A 24593-nucleotide genomic window follows, 5' to 3' on the forward strand; every position below is an offset into this window, starting at 1 on the left:
CCACACAGTCGAATGACTTGGCATAGTCAATAAAACACAGGTAAACATCTTTCTGGTATTCTCTGTTTTCAGCCAAAATCCATCAGACATGAGCAATGATATTCCTCATTCCGTGTCCTCTTCTGAATTCTGCTTGAACTTCTGGCAGTTCTCTCTCAATGTAATGCTGCAACAACTGTTGAATGAGCTTCAGCAAAATTTTACTTATGTGTGATATTAATGATATTGTTTGATAATTTCCACATTCTGTTAGATCACCTTCCTTTGGAATGGGCACGAATATGGATTTCTTCCAGTCAGTTGGCCAGGAAGCTGTCTTCCAAATTTCTTGACATAAATGCGTGAATACCTCCAGGGCTGCATCTGTTTGTTAAAAATTCTCACTTGGTATTCCATCGATTCCTGGAGCCTTGTTTTTCACCAATGCCTTCAGTACAGCTTGGACTTCTTCCTTCAGTATCAGTGGTTCTTAATCACATGCTCTCTCCTGAAATGGTTGAACATCAACCAATTCTTTTTGATACAGTGACTCTGTATTCCTTCCATCTTCTTTTGATGATTCCTGTGTCATTCAATATTTTCCTCGTAGAATCCTTCAATATTGCAACTTGAGGCTTGAATTTTTTCTTCAGTTTTTTCAGCTTGAGAAATGCTGAGCATGTTCTTCCCTTTTGGTTTTCTAACTCTAGGTCTTTGCACATTTCCTCATAATACTTTACTTTGTCTTCTTCAGCTGCCCTTTGAAATCTTCTGTTTAGCTCTTTTACTTCATCATTTCTTTTGCTTTAGCTACTCTGTGTTCAAGAGCAACTTTCAGAGTCTCTTCTGACATCCATTTTGGTCTTTTCTTTCCTTGCTGTCTTTTTAATGACCTTTTGCTTACTTCATGTATGATATCCTTGATGTCATTCCACAACTCATCTGGTCTTTGGTCATCAGTGTTCAGTGGTCAAATCTATTCCTGAGATGGTCTCTAAATTCAGGTGGGATATACTTTAGCTCTCATGGACTTGTTCTAATTTTCTTCAGCTTCAACTTGAACTTGCAAATGAGCAATTGATGGTCTGTTACGCAGTCTGCCCCTGGCCTTGTTCTGACTGATGATATTGAGCTTTTCCATCGTCTCTTTCCACAGCTGTATTTGGTCTGATTCCTGTGTATTCCATCTGATGACGTCTACACGTATAGTTGTCATTTATGAAGAAGATGTTGGTCTTGCAAAATTGTATCATGCGATCTCCAGCATTGTTTCTATCACCAAGGCCATATTTTCCAACCACCAATTCTTCTTTGTTTCCGACTTTCACACTCTAATCACCAGTAATTATCAATGCATCTTGATTGCATGTCTGATCAATTTCAGACTCAGAAGTTGGTAAAAATCTTCAATTTCCTCATCTTTGGCATTAGTGGTTGGTGCAGAAATTTGAGTAACGGTAATATATTAACTGATCTTCCTTGTAGGCATATGGATATTAGCCTATCACTAACAGCACTGTACTTCAGGATAGATCTTGTAATATTCTTTTTGACGATGAATGTGACGCCATTCCTCTTCAACTTGTCATTCCCGGCAGAATAGACCATATGACTGTCTGATTCAGAATGGCCAATACCAGTCCATTTCAGGTCGTTAATGCCTAGGATATCAATGTTTATGCGTTCCATTTCATTTTTGATGACTTCCAATTTTCCTATATTCATACTTTGTACATTTTATGTCCCAATTATTAATAGATGTTTGCAGCTGTTTCTTTCTCATTTTGAGTCATGCCACCTCAGCAAATAAAGGTCCTGAAAGCCTGACACCATCCACGTCATTAAGATGGACTCTACTTTGAGGAGGCAGAGCCTCCCAGTTGTATTTTGAGTGCCTCCCAACCTGAGGGGGTCATATTCTAGCACTGTACCACACAATGTTCTGCTGTGATTCATAAGGTTTATCACTGGCCAATTTTTTCAGAAGTAGACCACCAGGTCTTTCTTCCTAGTCTGGAAGGAAACTCCACTGAAACCTGTCCACCAAGGGTGACCCTGCTGGTATTTGAAATACTGGTGGCATAAACTCCAGCATTATAGCAATTGGCAAGCCACCACAGGACGACAAACTGACAGATGCAAGGGCTTGGGCCTGAGGTTTTGATTTCTAAGGGGACATGTTTTCTGCCCACTCAGAAGCTAGGAAGCAGCAGATAAGCTTTCTGGTTGTCTCCCTATACTGGTGGGCATGTTATGTTTCTGGTCCACCTTTCCACTGAGGAAAACCAGTAAAGCATCTTAATTTCAAAACTTCATTCTGGTCTCTACTCAAATATCAACTCATCAAAAAGAACTTTTTGGAAAAACCTCTAAATAATACCCATTATTGTTTTTTTTTTTTCTTTTTTCTTTTGAGTGCTTTATTTCTCCAAATAGTATGTATTATACCTGTATTAGATATCTGCTTGTTTGTGATTGTGTGTACCCCACCCCTCCACCAACTAGAATTTAATTTCTATGATATCAAAGGCTTTGATTGATTTTTGCATGGTCAATAAGCAAAATTTCTCATTTTATTGATTGTACATATTTTAAGACAAAAACAAAAACCTTAGAAAAATTGATGTAGGACATAGATACTATTTTCCTTTAAACAATGGTAGTTAAAATTTAAGAAATTATTCCCAGAGGACATCTTTGTAGACGTGAAATATAGCATGTGAATAAAAGCGTACTTCAAACACATTTGTAGAGTTTAAAGAATAATTATAGAGTTACACCCATGTAAACACAACTGAGGTCAAGAAACAGAATATTTCCAGATGAAAGCCCCCTGCCACGTGCCCTACTCTTAACATAAAATTCCTCATCCCTCCAATTTTTTAACATATCATAAAAATTTCCTTTTCTTTATAGTTTACTACCCAGTGTATAGACCCCTGTTATGGACTGCACTGCACAGGGTCACTATGAGTCGGAATCAACTTGACGGCAATGGGTTTATTCTTTTTGGTTTTGGGTGTCCCTAAAAAATGTGTGTCAACTTGGCTCCATGATCCCCAGTATTGTGTGGCTGTCCATCATTTTGTGATCTGATGTGATTATCTTATGTATTGTAAATCCTAACCTCTATGATGTTAATGAGGCAGGATTAGAGGCAGCTATGTTAATGAGGCAGGACTCAATCTACAAGATTCGGTTGTACCTTGAGTCAATCTCTTGAGATATAAAAGAGAGAAGCAAGCAGAAAGGAGAGGTACCTCCTATCACCAAGGAAGAAGAGCTGGGAGCAGAGCACATTCTTTGGACCCAGGTCCCTGTACTGAGAAGCTCCTAAACCAGGGTAATACTGATGACAAGGACCTTCACCCAGAGCCAACAGAGAAAGAAGACTTTCCCTGAAACTGGTACCCTGAATTTGGACTTCTGGTCCCCTAAACTGTGAGCGAATAAATTTCTTTTTGTTAAAACCATCTACTTGTGGTTTTTCTGTTAAAGCAGCACTAGATAACTAAGATAACCCCCAGGCAATATAGTCTAGTTTTTCCTATCTTCTATATATATGTATGTGTGTGAGTGTGTGCGTGTGCATACACACAAAATATTAAAGTACTGTATAATTTTTAGAATATTATCATAATATATACTCAGTTTTTTTAAAAGTCTGTTGCTCAGAACTCAACGAATCTGGTGAATACTGCAAATTTCAATGCAATCGCCATCTATACTCTTAGAAATCTCATAATGAAAGGGAACAGTTGCACAAAAAATACTAAACAACATATAATAAAAAAGATTTTGGACTTTTGTGCCAATGTACTTTTTGGTTATATTTTTATCAATCAAATCATGAAGCATGTCCCATGATTGGTGGCCTGAGCAAGAGGGGAAACTGACCATAGATTAAAACATTCCTCTGAGTCTTGCAGAAAATACTCATTCAATCTTACGAGAATCAAGAATTAATTTGATAAGAAAAAATTATCAGAAATACTGAATATGTTTCAGCCTTAAGAAACTATTTTTATGTCACTGTTCATCTAGGAAGCCCCAGAAAATCCTTTGAATTAGCACATGAGAACAGTACAACCAGAATTACTTCTCCAGAATACTAGACATGCATGAGTTGGAATCGACTGGACAGCAAGGGGTGGTTGTGGATAATATATCCATTAAGCTACTTAAGGAAACATGCATATTGAAGAATATCCTTATAATCAACACTGTTATCCTGTGGAACATGTGAGTCAACATAGCATTTAACTTTTCTATCAACTTAAAAAAGAGACTCAAACCTTTCAAGTTCTTTCTTTTGTCCTCCAAATGCAATCACTGTTCTAATTGCTGCTAAGACCTCTTCAGCTACTGCTCCAGCTTTTGCATATGCCAAGAGTTCTTTATCAGTAAATGAAGATAATATCTGTTTAAAAATATAATTTCAGATCATTTTAGAATTTTAACAAGTTAATTTTATATTTCGTAAAATAAAATAGATTTTTATTTTCTTTCATTTTGCATAGAACGAAATCTTTTACTCTTGCCTTTGGTCTTGATATCTTACTGTATGTACACACACACACACACACAGAGCATATATTCATACATACATTCATTTCATAGACCACTTCAAATTCTTTTTGGATTGCGATGGGGTATAATAAATTAATTTAAAATTTTATTTTTCCATTGAATGCTCTATGGATCCTCATCTAAATATAACTGGAACTATTTGGGATATCTTAAGTTCCAGAACTAAAGGCATGTATTAGACTATAATTACTGGTGGGTTATAATCAAATAAAGAAAACAGGGCACTATATCAAGGAAATATGGAGTGTGCTCAGCACAGCATTGCTAGTGGTACTCTGGTTCAAGTGTCAAGGTGGGAGGCGGAGGAATGCAGCAGGCCAAGCACTATGTGATGACAGGACTTCAAGAAGGTTTTACATGCCAGGGGAAGCAGTAAGTTTCCTTTACTGGTGCTCCTGGCCAAACAAATACACTCAGCTCCCAGGGAGGTCTTTATTTCATGGCTTCCCTTTGATCCATTTAGCTCCTGAGCATTTAGTCTGTACTTTATATACACAGAATCTCAATTATTCCTTTCAACTGCACAGTGAAGTAGGCATTATTTTCCCCACTTTATAGAAGAGGAAATGGAGGCATGAAAAGGTTAGGTAATCTGCTAATAAGTGAAATATCCAGGATTCAAGTGTGAGTCCATGTGGCTCATGCCTGGTACAGCAGCCACTGGAGTGAATCTCTCTCTGAAACTGAGCCACCAACATGGGCCCTATTATAAAACCCAAATCAGTTGGCATAGGCAAAGGACTATGGTTACTGTTTGTACTGGAAATGCCAAAGCGGTCGTCTAAATAAAGATTAAAACCAGAAAAAAAAAAACAAACCTGTTGCCATCGAGTCAATTCCGACTCATTGTGACCCTATAGGACGGAGTAGAACTGCCCCATATGGTTTCCAAGGAGCGCCTGGTGGATTCAAACTGCCAACCTTTTGGTTAACAGCCCTGGCTCTTAACCACTACACCACTAGGGTTTCCAAATAAAGATTACATACAATTCATAATAAAATTCTGATTAAACAGTTTTACAATATTTCAATAAATAATTCACTGGCTTTTGTGGACTCATTTATATAGTATCAGCCTATTCCTTCTTGGCACAAAAACCTCAAAAGTTGTTTTAATTTTAGCAGTTCGTTTCTTCCTTTGCTGTGTGTAAAACTGAGAAGCTATAGTGTGGATAGGAATGAGTGGGTGAAGGCAGATGAACATTTACTGACTATGCTGTATGTACAGATACTGTGCTGACAGCTTTCATATATCTGCTTCCATTTAATCCTCACCAAGTCCTATAAGGTACATAATGCTATGAATATTTATAGCCAAGAATAGGTGACAGTCTGCAAGAAAGTGCCGACATCTATATACATCTATGAGTCCAGGTTTAAACAACTTGAGCTTTGGGAAAAGCCTAGACTTTGGAATCAGAGAAACTTCACAGCCCAACTCTCCAATATGTTGGGTAAGCTTGTTCTCGTGGAACCTCTGCTTCCACATACAGAGAGAACAAAATAATACTTAATTCACAGATTTCTTAAAAGAATTAAATAAAACAATCTATAAAATAGCCCTAACAATATTCCTGGCATTTAATAGCACAGTTTCCTTTTCCTCCCATTTCCCTCACTATGTTATGCTGCCTCTGAGGTGGCTTCAGAAAAAAGGAAAAGAAATTCTAGTACAGGTTCATTATTCATGTTGCCTATTCTCTTTTATACCCAAAGCAGTAGCTCATGGATTCACTAGACCTGCCTGACTTCTCAAAGTACTCTTCCTAGGGCTGCTCCACCAAGCCACATTTGCCTGATCATTCACAGCACAGGATCTGAGTTAGGGTGGTCAGCACCATCCCTGAACAAACAGGCCTGTAGGATACGGAAGATGTATGCACTGTGCCTTAGCTATTGCTTTCTGTTCCTCCTCAAACCTCACTCCATTATAACCCCCCACAATGTACGCAGCCAACAACAAGATTATTAAAAAGTGTTTTTTTAGTATTTCTTGTTCTAAAATCTGCTTTTTTTTTTTTTTTTTTGGTTAACATGCCAAGAACTACACTGAATTTAACAAGCCTGGCTCTTCTTATAAACCCTGGTGGTGTAGTGGTTAGTGCTATGGCTGCTAACCAAATGGTTAGCAGTTCAAATCCACCAGGCGCTCCTTGGAAACTCTATCGGGCAGTTCTACTCTGTCCTCTAAGGTCGCTATGAGTTGGAAGCGACTTGATGGCAATGGGTTTGGCTTTTTTTTTTTTTGGCTCTTCTCTTCTAGAACCTTCCATAATTTATGGTAGACTCTTCATTAAGTCTTTGTTTCCCCCCCCTTCTTTTTTTAATGAGATGTCTATTAAAAAAAAAACAAATACTCATGTGTCCACCACCCAGGTCAAGAATTGAAGATTTGTCTATTTCTACTTTTAACTCTATCAGTTTCCATTTTATGTATTTTGAGGCAATTTTATTTTAGTACATATACATTTAGGATCATTACATCATCTTTGTGGACTGATCATTATGTAATGTCCCTCTTTGTCTCCATGAATTTCCTTTGCTCTGAAGTCTACGTTATCAGGTTAATACAGCCACTCTTGCCTGTTTTTTTTTTAATTAATGTTTGCATGGTGGATCTTTTTCCATCATGTTACTTTCAACCTACTCCTCTGGCTGAATATGAGGTAAGTTTCTTTTAAGCAAAATAGAACTGGGTTGTGTTTGCTTTTTTTTAGCCACTCTGTCAATCTTTGTCTTTTGATTGATGAACTTAGACTATTAATATTTAAGGTAATTATTGATATGTTACCACTTAAGTCTACCATTTTATTTATTTGTTTCCTCTGGTTCTCATTACCCTGTTGATCTATTCCTGCCTTCCCCCATGGGTTGCATGAGCAATTTTTAGGATTCCATCTTCATTTATTTATATTGCTTTATTATGTATATCTCTGTGTGATTTTTGTAATAGTTGCTCTGAGTGTTACAATTATTAATATATGACTTATAACACTCTACTGGTATCAAATTTTACTACTTATAGTGTATAATTTATGAAATTCACAATGGAAAGGGTAATCTATTCTATGTGCCCACGTCTGCTCATTCTGTTTTTTTCTCTCTTCCTGATGCTCCAAGATTCCTTCTTTTATCATTTCCTTTCTGTTTGAAGAATTCCCAGTCTTCTCCCTTAATATGAGGTTGTTTTTATTGCTTCTTCATTCCTGAAGGATAGTTTTATCAGACAGTTCTTTTCTTTTTGAAAAATATTGCACCACTTCCTGAGATTTTCCATTTTTTTCATTTGTTTCAAGAGAATTTGTAATTGATTATTGAAGCATTTTTATGATGGCTGCTTTAAAATCTTTGTCAGATAATGGCAACATTTGATTCATCTCGGTGTTGACAACAGTTGATTGTTTTTCTCATCCAAATTGTGATTTTCTTAGTTCTTGGTATGGACAGGTCATTTTCAGTTACATCCTGGAGATTTTGCTAAATGTGTTAGGAGACTCTGAGTCCTGTTTAAACTTTTATTTTAACAGGATATCAATCACCATGTTTAGGTTTAGTATGAAGCTCTTGGCCCACTTTTATGAACTCTGGTTTCAATATATAAAAAAAAAAAAACCAAATCCGTTGCTGGCGAGTCAATTCCGACTCATAGCAACCCTACAGAACAGAGTAGAACTGCCCCATAGGGTTTCTAAGGAGCGGCTGGTGGATTTCAAACTACCAACCTTTTGGTTAGCAGCCGAGTTCTTAACCATTATGCCACCAGGGCTGGTTTCAACAGCAGTTTAATGTTCAGAGCTTTTGTAGTGTTAATTGTGTCTGGCTTATCTGGCGTCGCTGGGCTTTCCATTGGCCCCTGCTGGTACTACCTGAGGGGGCAGACAGGTTTCTCCAGGCCCAGCCACTGGGTATTTCTTGGCATGGGAGGGGTTTAGTGGAGTACCTTTCCTGTGCCCCCTCCATGTCTTCCCCAGTGTCCCTTTGAGGAGTGTCTTAGGCCCACAGGCACAATGAGGCTTCCCAGATGAGACCTCTTGCTATGAGTGAGTTCCTTTTTCTTTTCTGCCTGCTTACTCCTGTGTCTCTGAAGAAGAGACTCAGGCTTATGGAGATAAAGATGCTTCCCAGACCAAGCCACATTTTATGAAGTGGCTGACAATTAGAGAACTTAAGAGATTTGTTTGAAATCACACTAAAAGTTTACAGCAGTGTGAGGAGGGCTAAAACTTAGGCTTCCAATAGCCAGCCTAAGGCTTTTTTTAAAAAGCTAAATAAATATTTCTGAACTAAGTAAATAGTAACCTAAGTGAATAATTAATTATTTAGAGATTAACTTAGGGTCTGTTTTCCCACATTCACTAGAATGGAAATCAATATGTTTCAACATGCATTGAAATGAAGAATTTGCTACCTAGTTCGCTTTTCTATTTAATAGAAAAATCAATAGCTGGAGAAGCTTTTGCCAGATATTTCAGTCAACTGATACAGAGGTGCAATTTAAACACTAAGAACACCATATAAACTCTGTGTTATCTGAGCAACCAATTAACACAGTCCTTGGAACTTCAGTTTCTTCCTCTGTAAAATGAGACAATACTTATACTTCAGAAAGATGACATATATATTTGTCTGATACAGTAGATGCTCAATAAATAAAAAATTGCCGTTACTATTCACAAGAGCATAGCAACATCCATCCTGTGGGGTAAAATTTACAGAACTTCCTAGATATTTCTTGTTCTTGTGTGCCGTCAAGTTGATTCTGACTCATATGACAGAGAAGAACTGCCCATAGGCTGTAATCTTTAAGAGAGCAGATCGCCAGGTCTTTTCTTCCACAGAGTCACTGGGTGGGTTCAAACCACCAGCCTATTGGTTACCAACCGAGCACTTAACCACTGTGTCGCTAGGGCTCCTTCTTAAATGCTTACTTATAGTCTGATTTATTCTGTGTTAGCCTTGGATTTTATTAGTCCTCCTTTTCTTTAATCCTTCTGCTACATAAATTTGTAGACTTCTTTAAGTTGTATCATACCCAACAAAAAATAATGAACCAATCTCTCTACTACCACCCACACTGAAATTATTTTAAAACGAACACCATGTGCAGCCTTGAAAGACAGTATCAGTTTTACAAGATGATCAGAGGGGTGTTTGCAGAATTGGGAAGGGCTACTTTTACTGCTTTGCCTTCATGATTGGGTTTACATGGATAGCGGACTAGAAAGTATGTTAATTTTCTTAAATTATTTTTTATAATAATGTATTTAAATACGTGTTTTTTTTTTTTAAAACATGGCACCACTTACAACACTGATGAAACTGTAAAGTCAATTACAAATTAAACAAAATCTATAAAACCAATAACATTAAAATCAACGTTAATTGAATGGGACACGTGTTTACTGAACTTGATTCCCTACTTGCTATCTGAATATGGCATTGTCCACTAGAGAACATGGCCCTTCAGAATTCGGCATGCCTTTAGTAGGTCTTTTTTATGAAAGCAAGAGAGGAGATGAGAGCCACTTCCATTTTTTCTCATCCCTTCCCCAAATAACCATGTGACTGAGGGCAGCATGGAATCCTGGCAGGGTCAGGACTCAGTGAGGCTGAGTCTCCTTAAAAAAAAAAAAAAAACAAGGGAAAGTATCAAGTACAGTGTCAGTAAGAGATTCTTCCAATAAGAAGGGAGAAAACATTTTACAACCTGGCTGTACCTTACCTTTGCCCAGACAGCAGCTGACAATCCAAGAACAGGACTGATGGCCAAAATTACAAGGGTTAGCTTCCAACCACGTGTAAATCCTACTATAAAGCCAGTGAAAAACGTAGCTATTGACTGAAAGAATATTCCAATTTTGTCACCAATTCCTTCATTAATTTTGGAGATGTCACTAAAAAAGATAGTATTAGAAATAGATGTTAGAATTATAAACAGTACTTTCTCCTGAGTCCAGCTTTTTTTTTTTTTTCTTTTCTTTTCAGTGCAGTACATTTGTTTTTATATAGGCTCTTTGTGTATATGCTTATTTTGTTTGGCAGGGTGCAAATCTCCATCTCCAGTAGGATTATCTGTCACTAAGAATAGGGATCTGCAATCTACAAGGCCCCAGGAAATGGGCATGACTGTATTCAGAAACTATTCAACCTAGAAACTTCAAATTGTTCAGAAATTGTCATGTGGTTTTTCCGTTGCATATGCTCAGAGAATTTCTTGAGTTTGACAAGGCTACTCCCTCATTCACAGCCAGTCACACAGGACCCCTTATGCCCTGCCAGGGAACCAGGAACAAAAAGGTACATAAGACATGGTTGCTACTCAGAAGGAATTTACTCTCATAATTACTTCTGAGTGATGTAGTAACATTTCCTAACAGATCTGATGACATTTCCTAACAGATCTCATTTTAATAAGAATAAGAACCACATCTGAAGAAGGTACTTACTCTGTGAGCCGGTTGTTAAGCTCCCCAGCGTCATGCACATCAAACCAGCCTACCTCCTGTCGCATAACAGCATGAAAAAATTGTTTTCTAATTTTGTATATTTGTCTTCCAGCTGCCAGGCACCAAAATGAAACCTGAATGTAGGCAGCAACAAGCACACCAGCACCAATTCCACTGTAATAGTAGGCATACCTGAAAAAACAACAAGAACACTGCACACATTCTCTATTTTCTTAACTAACACATCTTTCTCCAACATACCACTCCTTCTTATGTTTTCAGTTGTCTGGATATCTCACCATCCTTAACAAATAAAGGAGTTGTAGCAAGCAGGGTTAATGACTAACATCCAACTCTCAATATACTGAAACGATTAAGTATTGTTTCTACCTAGGCTCAAATCTCAGTTCTATACTTAACTGTTGAGTAATCTTAGGCAAGCTGCTTAATCTTTGTAAACCTCAGTTTTCTAATTGGTAAAATGAAGATGAGAGTTGTAATATATTAATGCGTGAAATAGACTTGGGCCAGGGCCCACACATTATATGCACTTAGAGAATATTAGTTATGGTGAAAAGACTTGTGTGACACATTGGAGCATCACAGTATCAGGTTTTAAAACCTACCATTTAAGTGCTGTCTAGTTTTATTTCATCAGCATCAGCTGGTCTCTGCACATTGCAGGATGGAAATAAGTAAAAGGACTAGTCAGAAAGCGGAACCAAGAGATGGAAATGGTCCTATGGCCTTTTGGGCTATTAATTTGGCAGAATTTGGATGTTAAGAGACAACTGAAAATAAAAAGCATTCTTACATCATCTGCCCAACTGGCTATCAGCTCTTAACCTAAAATGCTTAATCAAATATTAGTCCTTCCAGTTTAAACTCTAACAAAAAACATAAACATCTTCTAAAACCTTGACCATCTAGAAGAGTTGAATGAATGTTTCCTTGCTCTGAGCCTTCATATTTAAAAAAGCAAACAACTCTTGGACTTCACTGTGCAATTCATTTTTAGGCTGAAGGCAAACATTCCAATATTCTCATTTTTTTTAACTCATAACTTGCCATCTTTAAATAAAAATGTTTGTATGAACCATGTAGAAACCACAAAATGGCTAAATATTTTAAGACAAAAGCAATAACCAGATAGTCATTGATCGTATTATTCCCAATTCAGTTAACCTATCAGGAATCTTAGTAAACAAATCTTCCCCAAGCTACACCCCTAGTTCACAAGGTATTTATCAGAGAGAATATACTTATAACATGAAATTTTGGTTAATGGATAACTCAGTAATTAATTATTATCCAAGTTGTTAGTGATATAGCAAGGGATAGCTAAAAAGAAACACCCATTTCTTTGACAATCAGTTAAGACATTTTAAACCATCTGTCTATTTACTCAAACAAAATATATTTATATTTAAGCATTTTTAAGATTATAAGACATTCTGTTTCATTTTTCCTAATATAAAAACAATGCCTCTCCATTTGGAGGTACTTGATTCTCATTTTTCAAAATATGACAAGTGTCATTTTCTTTAAACCTATAAGATCATGTATAAAAAAAAAAAGTAATCATTATCTTCTAACTCATTCACACACATTTAGTCATCTGTTAAAGCTGTACTAGGGATCAAACTTCAAGATATGTAAATCATTAACAAAAAGCTTCCCTAGATGAGTTAAGGTTAGAGTGACTATATTTATTCTTGGATACTGTTTTTTCATTTCACTGCTTAGAATTTAGATACTGAGTTAAAAAAAAAAAAAAAAAAATCCTGTTAGCTTATCTCATCATTTCATGACTGAAAACATCTACAAGTAAAACTAACAATTACAAAGCCACTATAAATATGTCATTCTCAAGTACATGTTAAAAGGCCACTTTGAATACCTCTAATTTTCCTGTATATAATATTCTGTACTTACCAATGCATACATAAATCTAATTTTGACCTAACCTTAACTTTAGTACATTTTTTGCAGCAAATTATTTCCTTAAAAAGAAATCTACACTGTATCCTCCTGGAAAACAACAGCATCATCAGAACTTCAATTCTTTATTGTGATAATACAAAATTTTAAATATTGCTACAACTGGATTGGTAAAGTTTCAAAATAATAAGAAAAATGTCTAATTACGTGGTCATCTCCTTCTCCAGATCGAACATATTTTCACCGCTGAAATTAGCTGTATGACCTACATGCACAAAAAAAAAAAGTATGTCTCTTTGTTCTTCAATAAAAATAAGCATATAAAAATGAATCAAAATTCTGTCACTTAATGATTTACGTAAAAATAAGTCAAGTTGACTCAGTTTTAATTATTTAAACATGGATCTATTCAAATACCTAACTGCTAGCCACGTGCAACCCACACACACGCGCACACGTGCACACACAAACACTGAATTTGATGATGCTTACTTGCAAGAAGCAGCCCACATTTACTGAGAAGCAGTCTGTCAGCAGAAATATCTGTGTCCTTGAATGAAATATTTATCACTCCAAAATGCCATTAAGAGTAAAATCTCTTCTATGTTTTTGTCCTGATAAATACCTTTTCCTGATAAAATCCAATTCACACTTGGCACTAACATACATATTTCAATATTAACTTTTTATCCAGTTTTAATTTTAAAAAGTGCCAATATTAGCAAATGCAAAATTTTTATCTTTGATTTAGATTTTTAAAATAAATGTAACATTATAAGGTTGAACACTATTTTTCTCCTAAGTCCCATTGTCCCGCTTCCCTCCCTGGATGTAACCACTACCGTGAAGTTGTTATACGTCCCTCCAATCATGCTTTATGCAATATTGCATGGGATGTTTTCAACATTTTACATCTTGCAAATTGCTTTTTCACACAGTATGTTTTTGAGTCATCCATTTTATTCATTTTAACCTCTATATTTTATTGTATAAATGTACTACGACTTACGGTGGCTGAGTGGCACAAATGGTTAAATGCTTGACTACTAGCCAAAAGGTTGGTGTTTTAACTTACCGGAGGCGTCTCCAAAGACAGGCCTGGCGATCTGCTTCTAAAAGGTTACAACCTTGAAAACCCTGTGGAGGAGCTCTACTCTGCACACATAAGGTCGTTATGAGTTGTAATCAACTCAAGAGCAACCAACAACTACAACTTATGTATCAGTTTCCCTGTTGTTTTTGTGTTCCAACTAATAGTAACACTCTCACAGAGCAGAACTGCCCCATAGGGTTACCTAGGCTTTAATCTTTACAGAGCAGATCACCACCTCCTCCCTCCTGAGGGGCGGCTAGTGGGTTCAAACCTCTGACCTTCCGGTTAGTAGCCGAGCACTTAACCATTGAGCATCACCAGGGCTCCATATCAGTTCCCCTACTGGTGAACATTTAGGATATTTATGGTTTATCTCTGTGTATGTGCATTATCAGTTTTACTAGATATAACCAAATCATTCACCAACATGATTATATGACACTTCACTGGCAAAATATGGGTGTCTGTTTCTCCAAGGTCTCTTTATCAACAGACTTTTTCTGTAATCTGATGGATATATTTCATGTTTAATTCCTATGATGATTAGTGAGGTTGAACATTGTATACCTCTATTGATCACTTGAGCTTCCTCTTTATTGTGAAACATTTATATTCTTTGCTCATTTTTGTACTGGATCATCTGTTTCACACTCCACAGGAGAAGGATGTGGCAACCTGCTTCCATAAAGATTACACCTTTGGAAACCCTGTAAGGCAGTTCCACTCTGTCGTACAGGGTCATTATGAGTTGAAATCAACTTGAAGGCAATGGGTAATGGGTTTATGTGTGTGTGCATCCCTGTTTTGTCAAAGGCATCTATTTCAGTTGTTACCAATATTTTACTGCTGCAAGCAGTGCTGCATTAAACATAACTCTATGCACATATTATATATGTACATATGGTAAATATTTCCACCGAATAAATTACCAGAATCAGGATTGCTGAAACAATGGAGATGCAGCACACTTTGTATCCTGGAGTCACTGCCAAAAGTTTTGCTATAATATGAGAGGGCCTAGTTCAGATGAGTCAGATTTTGACAGGTTTGGGGGAAGGAAGGAAAAGTACTTCTTGCAAATTGAAAAATAAGAACAAAAGTCCGCAGCATGTTTGGGGAATGAGTAAGCTAGTATAGCTGGGGTATGGGCTGTGTTGTATGGATAGGAAGAGATGGATGTATGGCTGGAAAGACCATCTAGGGTCATTTTGTGCAGGTATAGTGTATAAAAACAGACTAGCAGTCAATGAATGATTCTGAGTAGAAAAGGATATAATTAGAGGTGTGGGCTACAAAGATTTAGCTGCCGCCATGTAAGATTAATTGGAACAGGAGAAACTAGGGGACTTAACCTACTATAATTATGTAGAGAAAGAGGATCTAAACAAGAATAGAAGAAAAAGAAAAGTACCCACAAGATCTATAGAAGAAGCACTGACAAGACATATCAACTTACCGAACGTAAGTAAATAGAGAAGGTAAAATACAAAACAATCAAGATCTCAAGCCTAAGCAGCTGGAGAATTGTAGGACCAGGGTGAAAAATAAGTCAGCAAAAAGAACTGGTTTGTTCAGAAAAGGGATAGAGGCAAGAGGAATAGGGTACAGGAATGACATGAGAGAATGTTATCCAGTTTTCAACATTTTTATTGTATGGCTCATTTATTTTGGATGTTCCTTCAACATTCAGTTGAAGACATCCAATAAAGATTTAGATTGTGACTTTCCAGCTCTGGGGAGAGTTCAGGTCTAAAGATTTAGCAGTCAGGTGCAAGCAGCCACAGCTGCATTCAGGAAAGCAAAGAGCCATCTCTTTTTACCTGTAAGAACAGGATGGCAGTAAGGAGAGAATGGCAGGCCAAGCACACAACCCTGAAGAATACTACATTAAGGGGCAAGACAGAAAATAGGGATGTGATAAAGAGACATAGAGATATAGCAAAAATATAGAAGAGACCTTGACAAGAAGGTAATATTGGTTTTGGTGACAAAATCCAGCAACTTTCTGGGCTATATAAAAATATCAGCCAAATTATCAGTATTAGAAAACCAAACAACAGAGTATACCATTTATTTTAATAAAATACTGTTAACCACTCTTTCCTCTTCTGGCTTCCAGAACTCCATTCTCCTCGTTCTTCCATCACTCTCATTCTTCTTTCTTAGTCTTGTTCACTGGCTCCTCAGGCTCTCCCTGCTTCCTAAATGCTGATTTTTCCAAGAATTCCATGTACTCTCCCAGGTGATCTCAGCCACTTCCCAACTTCAGTGACTCCCTAATCTGTATCTGGAGCTATTCAAACCCTCTTCTTTCCTCCTGGTCAATTCTGTGGTTCAGGTCTCCATTATCTCTTGCCTCTACTCTAACAAGAGCCTCCTAACTGATCTTTCTGCTCCACTGAGGCTTTCAATATTGCCACCAGATTTTCCCTTTGGGAACAAAAATATAATCATATTGCTCTGTTAATAACCTGCAATGACAGTTCACTGCATAAAGGATAAAGTGCAAACTCAATAACACGCATATCAGTCCCCTTATAATCTCGCCACAATATACATGAGACAGGATAATAATTTTGAAATGTCAACCAATGATTTCCAGTTACTTTCTTTACCCCCATGCCTTTCCCCTCATTTAAGTAGCCAGGGCATTGTACTTTCATTGTCTCAAGAGAGAGCTGCTATAGCATAAAAGCAAATAGTGTGTAAGTTTCTTCTTGGCTTTTGTGTCCCCAAAATGTATCCGTTGGAAATCCTACGGGGCAGCCCTACTCTGTCCTATACGGTCGCTACGAATATGAACTCTAAACGGCAACAGGTTTGGGTTTTTTTGGACGTACTAATCTGCTGAGCTCCCAGTGAGCACTAAAAGATTTTGAATCTTCCACAACTGGTAAGATAACTCCAAAGAATACTGCCAATATTGCATGTATAGGAACCTATGGATTCAGGAAGCATCGAGGACTTCCTTTTGGTGAACAGTATAAAAGAAAGGTTGAAAGATGGTGCTTTTTTTTTGCTGGTCCCTTTGAAATCCAGGCAGGAATGTAATAAATGCATTAGAATTTGACATAGCTCATACATACTGTAAATTTTTTCTGACCTGACTCATTGTCTGCATTCACAGAATTAAAGTAGTCCTGCCTCAGGGTAAACACTGTGCTCTTCGGGATCACAAAAAACCGGATTCCCCAGGCCCATGCACAGGTGTCAAAGGACTGACATATTTAGGTATGAATATTTATGTGCTTGTTTCTGGGGAAAGGATTCATAACATTCATCAAATACTTAAAGGCCCAAAAAGTCAAGGGTCACTGTAAAGCCAGACGGTACCACTATATTCTCAAGTTTATTCTCAAGCAGGCATTTTCAACATTCCTACTACTTAAGTGTAAACTGGGTTATAAGTTTTTGGGTAGTTTTGTTTAAGTCAATCTGTTTTGGTTGTCGTGTGCTGTACCTTCTATTTTCGACTCATAGCTACTTCATTTGACAAAGTAGAACCGCCCCACAGAGTTTTATAGGCTGTAATATTTACAGGAGCAGATAGCTCCCGTGGAGCTGCTGGGTGGGGTCGAACCGTCAATTCTTCCATTAGCAGCTGAGTGCTTATCTGTTGTACCACCAGGGCTCCTTTTAAATCAATCTATGCTTGATCAGGAAACCTTGGTGGTGTAGTGGTTAAGTGCTAAGGCTGCTAACCAAAAGGTCAGCAGCTCGAATCTACCAGGCGCTCCTTGAAAACCCTGTGGGGGCAGTTCTCTGTTCTATAGGATCACTATGAGTCGGAATTGACTAGATGGCAACTGGTTTGGTTTTTTTTTTTTTTTTCTTATGCTTGATCAAAGGTAACCTTCGAAGCTCAGAGCTTTCAACCAGCCCCTACCCAATCAAGTATGTGTGTGATATACCCAAATTATTTCCAAAAACATGCTAAGACTTGATGTACATTTTTAAAAACTTCATTTAACATAAATAGTTAATTCTCAGTCTTCATCTTATTTGATCCATTAGCAGCACTGACATAGTTGGTGTTCATTTCCTGCTCGTTAATATAATTTCTTCGCTTGGCTTTGGAAACCACTGGCTTTCCTCCTAACTCACTATTAATCCTTCTCAATTTCCTTTGCTCATTTCTCCTATCATCCTGATCTCTTTACCACAGCCGGCAGTCCTTGGACCTCTTCTTTTTTCCTCTCTATTCATACTCCCTTTCTGTGCGATCACCTCTTGTCTCATTGCTTCCAATATAAAACATATGTTGGTGACCACTGTCTTAGTTATCTAGTGCTGCTATAACAGAATGGCCACAAGTGGATGGCTTTAACAAAGAGAAATTTATTCTCCCACAGTTTAGGAGGCTAGAAGTATGAATTCAGGCTGCCAGCTCCAGGGGAAGGCTTTCTCTGTCAGCTCTGGAGGAAGGTCCTTGTCATCTATCTTCCCTGATCAAGTAGCTTCTCAACACAGGGACCCGGGGTCCAAAGGAAGCACTATTCTCTTAGCCCTTGTTTTTGGTGGTATGAGGTCCCCCTGTCTCTCTGCTCACTTTTCTTTTTTGTATTTCAAAAGAGATTGGCTCAAGATGCAATCCAATCTTCTAGATTGAGCCCTGCCTCATTAACGTAACTGCAGCTAATCCCATCTCTTCAACATCATAGAGATAGGATTTACAACACATAAGGAAATCACATCAGATGACAAAATGGTGGACAGTCACACAATGTTGGAATGATGACCCCAGCCAAGTTGGTACATATTCTTGGGGGACACAATTCAATCTGTAACAACCACCTAACTTGTATCTCCAGCCCAGAGATCCAGACTCATAAATCCTATTACCTCTTTAACGTCTCCACTTGGGTATTTAATAGACATCTCAAGCCTTAATGAAGGAGTCCTGCTAGACATGGAGATGTGCCACCCAGATCCCCCTTCAAGGATGAACTTGCTCCTCAGCTGCAAAGCATGTGATCAGCTGTCAGCTCCTTTAAGATTTATCTCAGATACAAGGAGTCACTTCACCCAAGGTCATGCCCTTCCCAAGCCAGCTGTATCCAGTGACAGACCAAGGTGGGGTATAAAGTCTTGCCATTTCTGCCCAATGCAGGACACCCTGACAGCAGTTCTTTCCTAAGAGCACCCTGCCTGCGTTGCCATTCAGCTTCTTCCTCTGCCCAATCCTGCCTCCTCACCCTTTCCTTCACAGGTATTGATCCCTAATAAACATCTTGCACCCAAACTCCATCTTAGTGTCTACTTCCAGGGAGCCTAACCTGCAACAATGCCCAAAACCGAATTTCTGGTAATTACTGCCCAGTCCTACTCTTCCTCTACCCTTTCCATCTGTTGATGGTAAATGTATCCTTCTAATTTCTCAGGCTAAAAACTTCAGAACCATCCTGGACTCCTTTCTCTTACATTCATATCAAATCTGTCAGGGCATTGTATTTGGTTTACCCTTAGAATATATCTAAAAATCAAACATTTCTTACCACTTATATTTCCACCAACTTGGTCTGAGCTACCATGATATTCATATTTTACCTAAACTATTAAAATAGGCTTGTATTAAATGGTCTTCCTGCTTCTACCCTTGCCCTCTCCTCTTAACACAACAACCAGAGTGATACTTTTAAACCATAAGTCAGATCGTGTCACTCCTCTGCTAAAAAGGTCTCTGATCTTTCAAAAATAGATTCTCCTATATAACCATAGCATGGTTACCATGCCTAAGAAAATGAACCATAATTCCCTAATACCATCCAACCCTCAGTACGTATTCAAATTTCCCCACTGACAAAATATCTTTTATAATTTTGTTTTTTAAGAAAATAGGATGCTTTTTTCATTCTTGTACTTGTTGATGATTTGTACATCTTCAATAAAGAAATGTCTATTCAAGTCCTTTGCCTATTTTTTAATTGGGTTGCGTCACGGATTGAATTGTGTCCCCCCAGCATATGTGCCAACTTGGTTCGGCCATGATTCCCAGTATTGTGTGGTTGTCCTCCATTTTGTGACAGTAATTGTATTTTAAAGAGGATTAGGGTAGGACTGTAACAGGTCACATACCTAATCCAAAGTAAAGGGCGTTTCCCTAGGATGTGGCCTGCACCACCTTTTATCCCTCAAGAGATAAAAGGAAAGGGAAGCCAGCAGAGGTGAGGGGACCTCATACCACCAAGAAAGCAGTGCTAGGAGCAGAGCACATCCTTTGGACCCTGGGTCCCTGCGCAGAGAGGCTCCTAGTCTGGGGGAAAATTGACAATAAGGCTGACAAAGAGAAAAAGCCTTCCCCTGGAGCTGATGCCCTGAATTTGGACTTTTAGCCTGCTTTATTGTGAAGAAATAAATTTCTCTTTGTTAAAGCCATCCACTTGTGATATTTCTGTTACAGCAGCACTAGATAATTAAGATACGTCATTTATCTATTTCTTGTTGAGTTGTAGGAGTTCTTTATATATTCTGGATAAACTCTGAATATATAAAGAACTGAATACAGGTAACCCATTGCCAGCGAGTTGCTTGCAACTCGTAGAGACCCTGTCAGACGGAGTAGAACTGCCTCATATGGTTTCCAAGGAGCGGCTGGTGAATTCAAGTTGTCAACCTTTTGGTTAGCAGCTGAGTTCTTAACCATTGTACCACTAGGGCTCCTGAATACATGTATCTAAATAGATTGATAGATGAGACAGACCGATAGATGAGACAGACCAAGAGACAGGTGAGATGACAGAGAGAGGGAGGGAGAGATAAAAAAAAGAAACGCATTGCTGTTGATTTGTTTCTGACTCATAACAACCCTGCAGGACAGAGTAGAACTGCCCCATAGGGTTTCCAAGGCTGTAAATTTTTATAAAAGCAGACTGCCACATCTTTCTCCTGTAGAGCAGCTGGTGGGTTCAAACCACTGACCTTTTGGTTAGTAGCTGAATATTTAATCACTGTACCACCAGGGCTCCTCAAATATATATAACTGAATATATAAATCCTGAATATATGAAAAAGTGAATACATATATCTGAATATATAAATATATATATATAACTGAACATATGAAGAACAGCTACAACTCAACAAGGAAAACACAATCCAGTCAAAAAATGGGCAAAGGACTTGAACACTTTTCCAAAGAAAGTGTACAAAAGGCCAACAAGTACATGAATGAAAAGAGAATTCTTTTTTTTTTTTTTTTTTAATTAAAAAAGACGTTTTGGGCAATTGAAGAAATCTGAATATGAACACAGGGTTGGATGGTGACATCATTAGTCATAAGGGAAATGCAAATTAAAACCACAATGAGATACTTCTCCATACCCACAGGATGGTTATTATTAAAAAACCTAGAAAACACAAGTGTTGGTGAGGATGTGGAGAAATTGGAGTCCTCCTCCATCGCTGGCGGGAATGTAAAGTGGTACAGTCACTGCCGAGAACAATTTAGCATTTCCTCAAAAAGTTAAATGCAGAATTACCATAAAAAAAAAATGACCCAGCAATTCCACTTATAGGTATATGCCCAAAAGAACTGAAAGCAAAGACTCAAACAAATACTTGTATGCCAAGTTCATTGTAGCAAGATTCACAATAGCCAATAAGTGGAAACAACCCAAGTGTCTATCAACAGGTGAACCAATAAATAAAATGTGGCATATACATACAATGGAATATTATTCAACCAGAAAAAGGAATGAAGTTCTAATATGTGTTACAACATGGATAAACCTTGAAAACATTATGCAAAAGGAAAAAGCCATACACAAAAGGACAAATACTGTATGACTCCATTTACATGAAATATCTAGAATAAGCAAATTCTTTTTTTTTTAAGCAAATTCACAGAGAGAGAGTTGATTAGCCATTACCAGGGGAAGAGGGAAGAGGAGATAGAGAGTATTGCTTAATGGGTACAAAGTTTCTGTTTGGGGTGACAGTATTGATGATGGTTATACAACACTGTAAATTAATTAAAGTCACTGAATTGTACACTTAAAAGTGGCAAAAATGGCAATTTTTATGTTAAATGTGTTTTATCACAATTTTTAAAAACAGCACTAAAAAAAGAATCTAATCACAGTTCTCACACTGCTCTTGGTTACATCTTTCTAGTCCTTTTTAATCTAGGTAGGTGGCACTAACCCCTATTAACTTTTTTTGAAGTCCTCCATAAGTCTTTCTCTACTGAATTCCCGTTACCCTCCATCATAATCCCTCTACCACAAGCATATCAGCCTGCTTCCATTTCTTTGTTGTTCACCTCCTCCCTTTTTAAATGCCTTCTGCCCTTTCTCTTTTCATAGGTGATTGCTACTTATCATTCAAGGTCCAAATTAAGTTCCTACAGCTGTTCCTAAAGTTTTATGGAATAGTTCTGACTTCATAGAACTCTCTTTCTGTGCATCTGCAGCTACACTTCCATCCTGTACTGTAATGCAGACTCACTAAAAACGTGAACTATGGCTCATACCCCTCCATTTCCTATAGCACTGAACGTACTAATGACTATTTAGTAAGGGCTCATCAAACATTTAGTGATTGTTTTTTTTCCTAAGGTTCCAATAAAGTCAGTACCACAAAAAATACTTACTTAGATTAGTGGTACTTCCTAAACTTCCTAGGTTTGCAAAGCTATCCGTCATGTCTCCAAAAACCAACATCATGAGGGGAAGTGCAGCTCCGTGGATGATGGCGGCCAAAGTCCCCAGCAACATATACAACTTATCAAGCCAATTCGAATAGCGAAACTAAAAAAAAAAAAGACACAAAAAAAAAAAGTAGTGAATAGGAACAAGTAACAGTTTCAAGGATGGTTTTTGCTCTACCTTCAAAATATATACAAAATCCAAACATTTTTCCGATTATCGCCTTGGCCGAGCTGCCATCTTTCTTTGCCATACAATTGCAATAGCCTAATTAGGAATGGACACTTGATTCTTCTACTGAGTTCTGACCTATTTCTTCATATTGAATTCAATGTCTTCTTTTCTTACATATGAGGTTTGAATAAGAGAAATGGGACATTCTGGGTAGCTTGGTCATCTAGTGCTGCTATAACAAAAATACCACAAGTGGGGACGGCTTTAACAAAGAGAAATTTATTTTCTCACAGTCTAGTTAAAAAAAAAAAAATTTTTTTTTTTTTTTAGTAGGCTAGAACTCCAAATTCAGGGCATCACCTCCAAGTGAAGGTTTTCTCTCTCTGTCGGCTCTGGAGGAAGGTCTTTTTTGTCAATCTTCCTCTGGACTAAGAGCTTCTCTGCACAGGAACCCTGGGTCTCTGCTCCCATTGCTTCTTTCTTGGTAGTATGAGGTTCCCAACTCTCTGCTTGCTTCCCTTTCCTTTGATCTCTTGTAAGACAAAAGGTGGTGCAGGCCACACCCTAGGGAAACTCCCTTTACATTGGATCAGGGATGTGACCTGGGTGAGGGTGGTGTTACAATCCCACCCTAATCCTCCTTAACATAAAATTACAGTTACAAAATGGAACACAACCACACAATACTGGGAATCATGGCCTAACACATTTTGGGGGGGACATAATTCAGTCCATGACATGGGGTAGTAAGCCTTTCATTGGACTAAAACAGAAATAAAATATTATTGCTCCTGTTTTTAATATAAAATAGAAGTCATTTTTTATCTCATGGAAAAAAATCTTGATTGCCAAAAACACCTCTGAGGAAATCACTGAACGAAGATGCTTTATTTCTTTAAGAAGGTGGTTTGGGTCAAAAATCTACTGCATGATAGAATTAGCATAGATGTAAAATTATTTTAATGGAATTAGTCTTCAATAATAAAAAGGAAGATAAAGGTGATAAGTTAGATGCATGCTTCTCAAGGAAGATTTTTCCTGAGAAGATAGAACGTGGCTATAGTGAATGACAACTGCAGATCTGCATGAACACTTCTTCCATTGTAGGTAAATCACAGCAAGCAAAGAAAAACTTCTCTGGAGCCAAAAAGTGATGAGAAGGTAACACAGAGGAGTGGGCTCGGGGCTCTGTGACAGGCTCATCTGGAAGTACTTAATGCTTTTCCTGTGTAACTCAAAGAACTAGTTAAAGATTGAAAAAAAAGCAAAATGAAAGATAACAAAAGCTGAAGCAGGATGAAGCCAGCAGTGGCAATCTGTAGATAAACCCCAAGCCAGGTGGTTGTCATGTGGATGCACAATGTAGACACAGGCATCAAGTTTGTAATCCAGGGAGGAAATATGGATAAGAAGTCATAGGGAATATAAACCAAAACAAGATCAGGGATCAGCCAACATATGAGAGACAGCAACAGAAAAAGCAAGGTTTTCACACTTGTATATAGTTTTCCAAGGAGGCAGAAACTAATCTTAAAAGTTAGTTAACAAGGAATTTACAGTAATTATAAGTACTGAATTGACAAGTAAAGAAATAAAGAGCAGAACAGCTCCTGGCAGTCGTGAAAAAACCCAAAAACCAAACCCACTGTCGTCCAGTCAGTTCTGACTCACAGCAACCCTGTAGGACAGAACAGAACTGCCCTATAGTGTTTCCAAGGCTATGAA

The 24593-nt window shown here is 37.8% G+C and overlaps 1 protein-coding gene across 3 annotated transcripts in view; it reads right to left on the reverse strand.

Moving 5' to 3' along the window:
• The window catches only part of LOC126081403 (phosphatidylcholine translocator ABCB4), a 323006-nt gene that overhangs the window by 163462 nt on the left and 134951 nt on the right, over positions 1–24593 (reverse strand). For all 3 annotated transcript variants that reach the window (XM_049893145.1, XM_049893144.1, XM_049893143.1), the window contains 5 exons: positions 22640–22796; positions 13164–13221; positions 11016–11207; positions 10292–10463; positions 4275–4399 (listed from right to left, as the gene is read on the reverse strand). In XM_049893145.1, coding sequence (XP_049749102.1) covers positions 4275–4399; positions 10292–10463; positions 11016–11207; positions 13164–13221; positions 22640–22796 — 704 coding nt within the window. The remainder of the gene's footprint in view (positions 1–4274; positions 4400–10291; positions 10464–11015; positions 11208–13163; positions 13222–22639; positions 22797–24593) is intronic.

Source organism: Elephas maximus, chromosome 8, assembly GCF_024166365.1.
Source record: "Elephas maximus indicus isolate mEleMax1 chromosome 8, mEleMax1 primary haplotype, whole genome shotgun sequence".
In the NCBI taxonomy this organism is placed as follows: Eukaryota; Metazoa; Chordata; class Mammalia; order Proboscidea; family Elephantidae; genus Elephas; species Elephas maximus.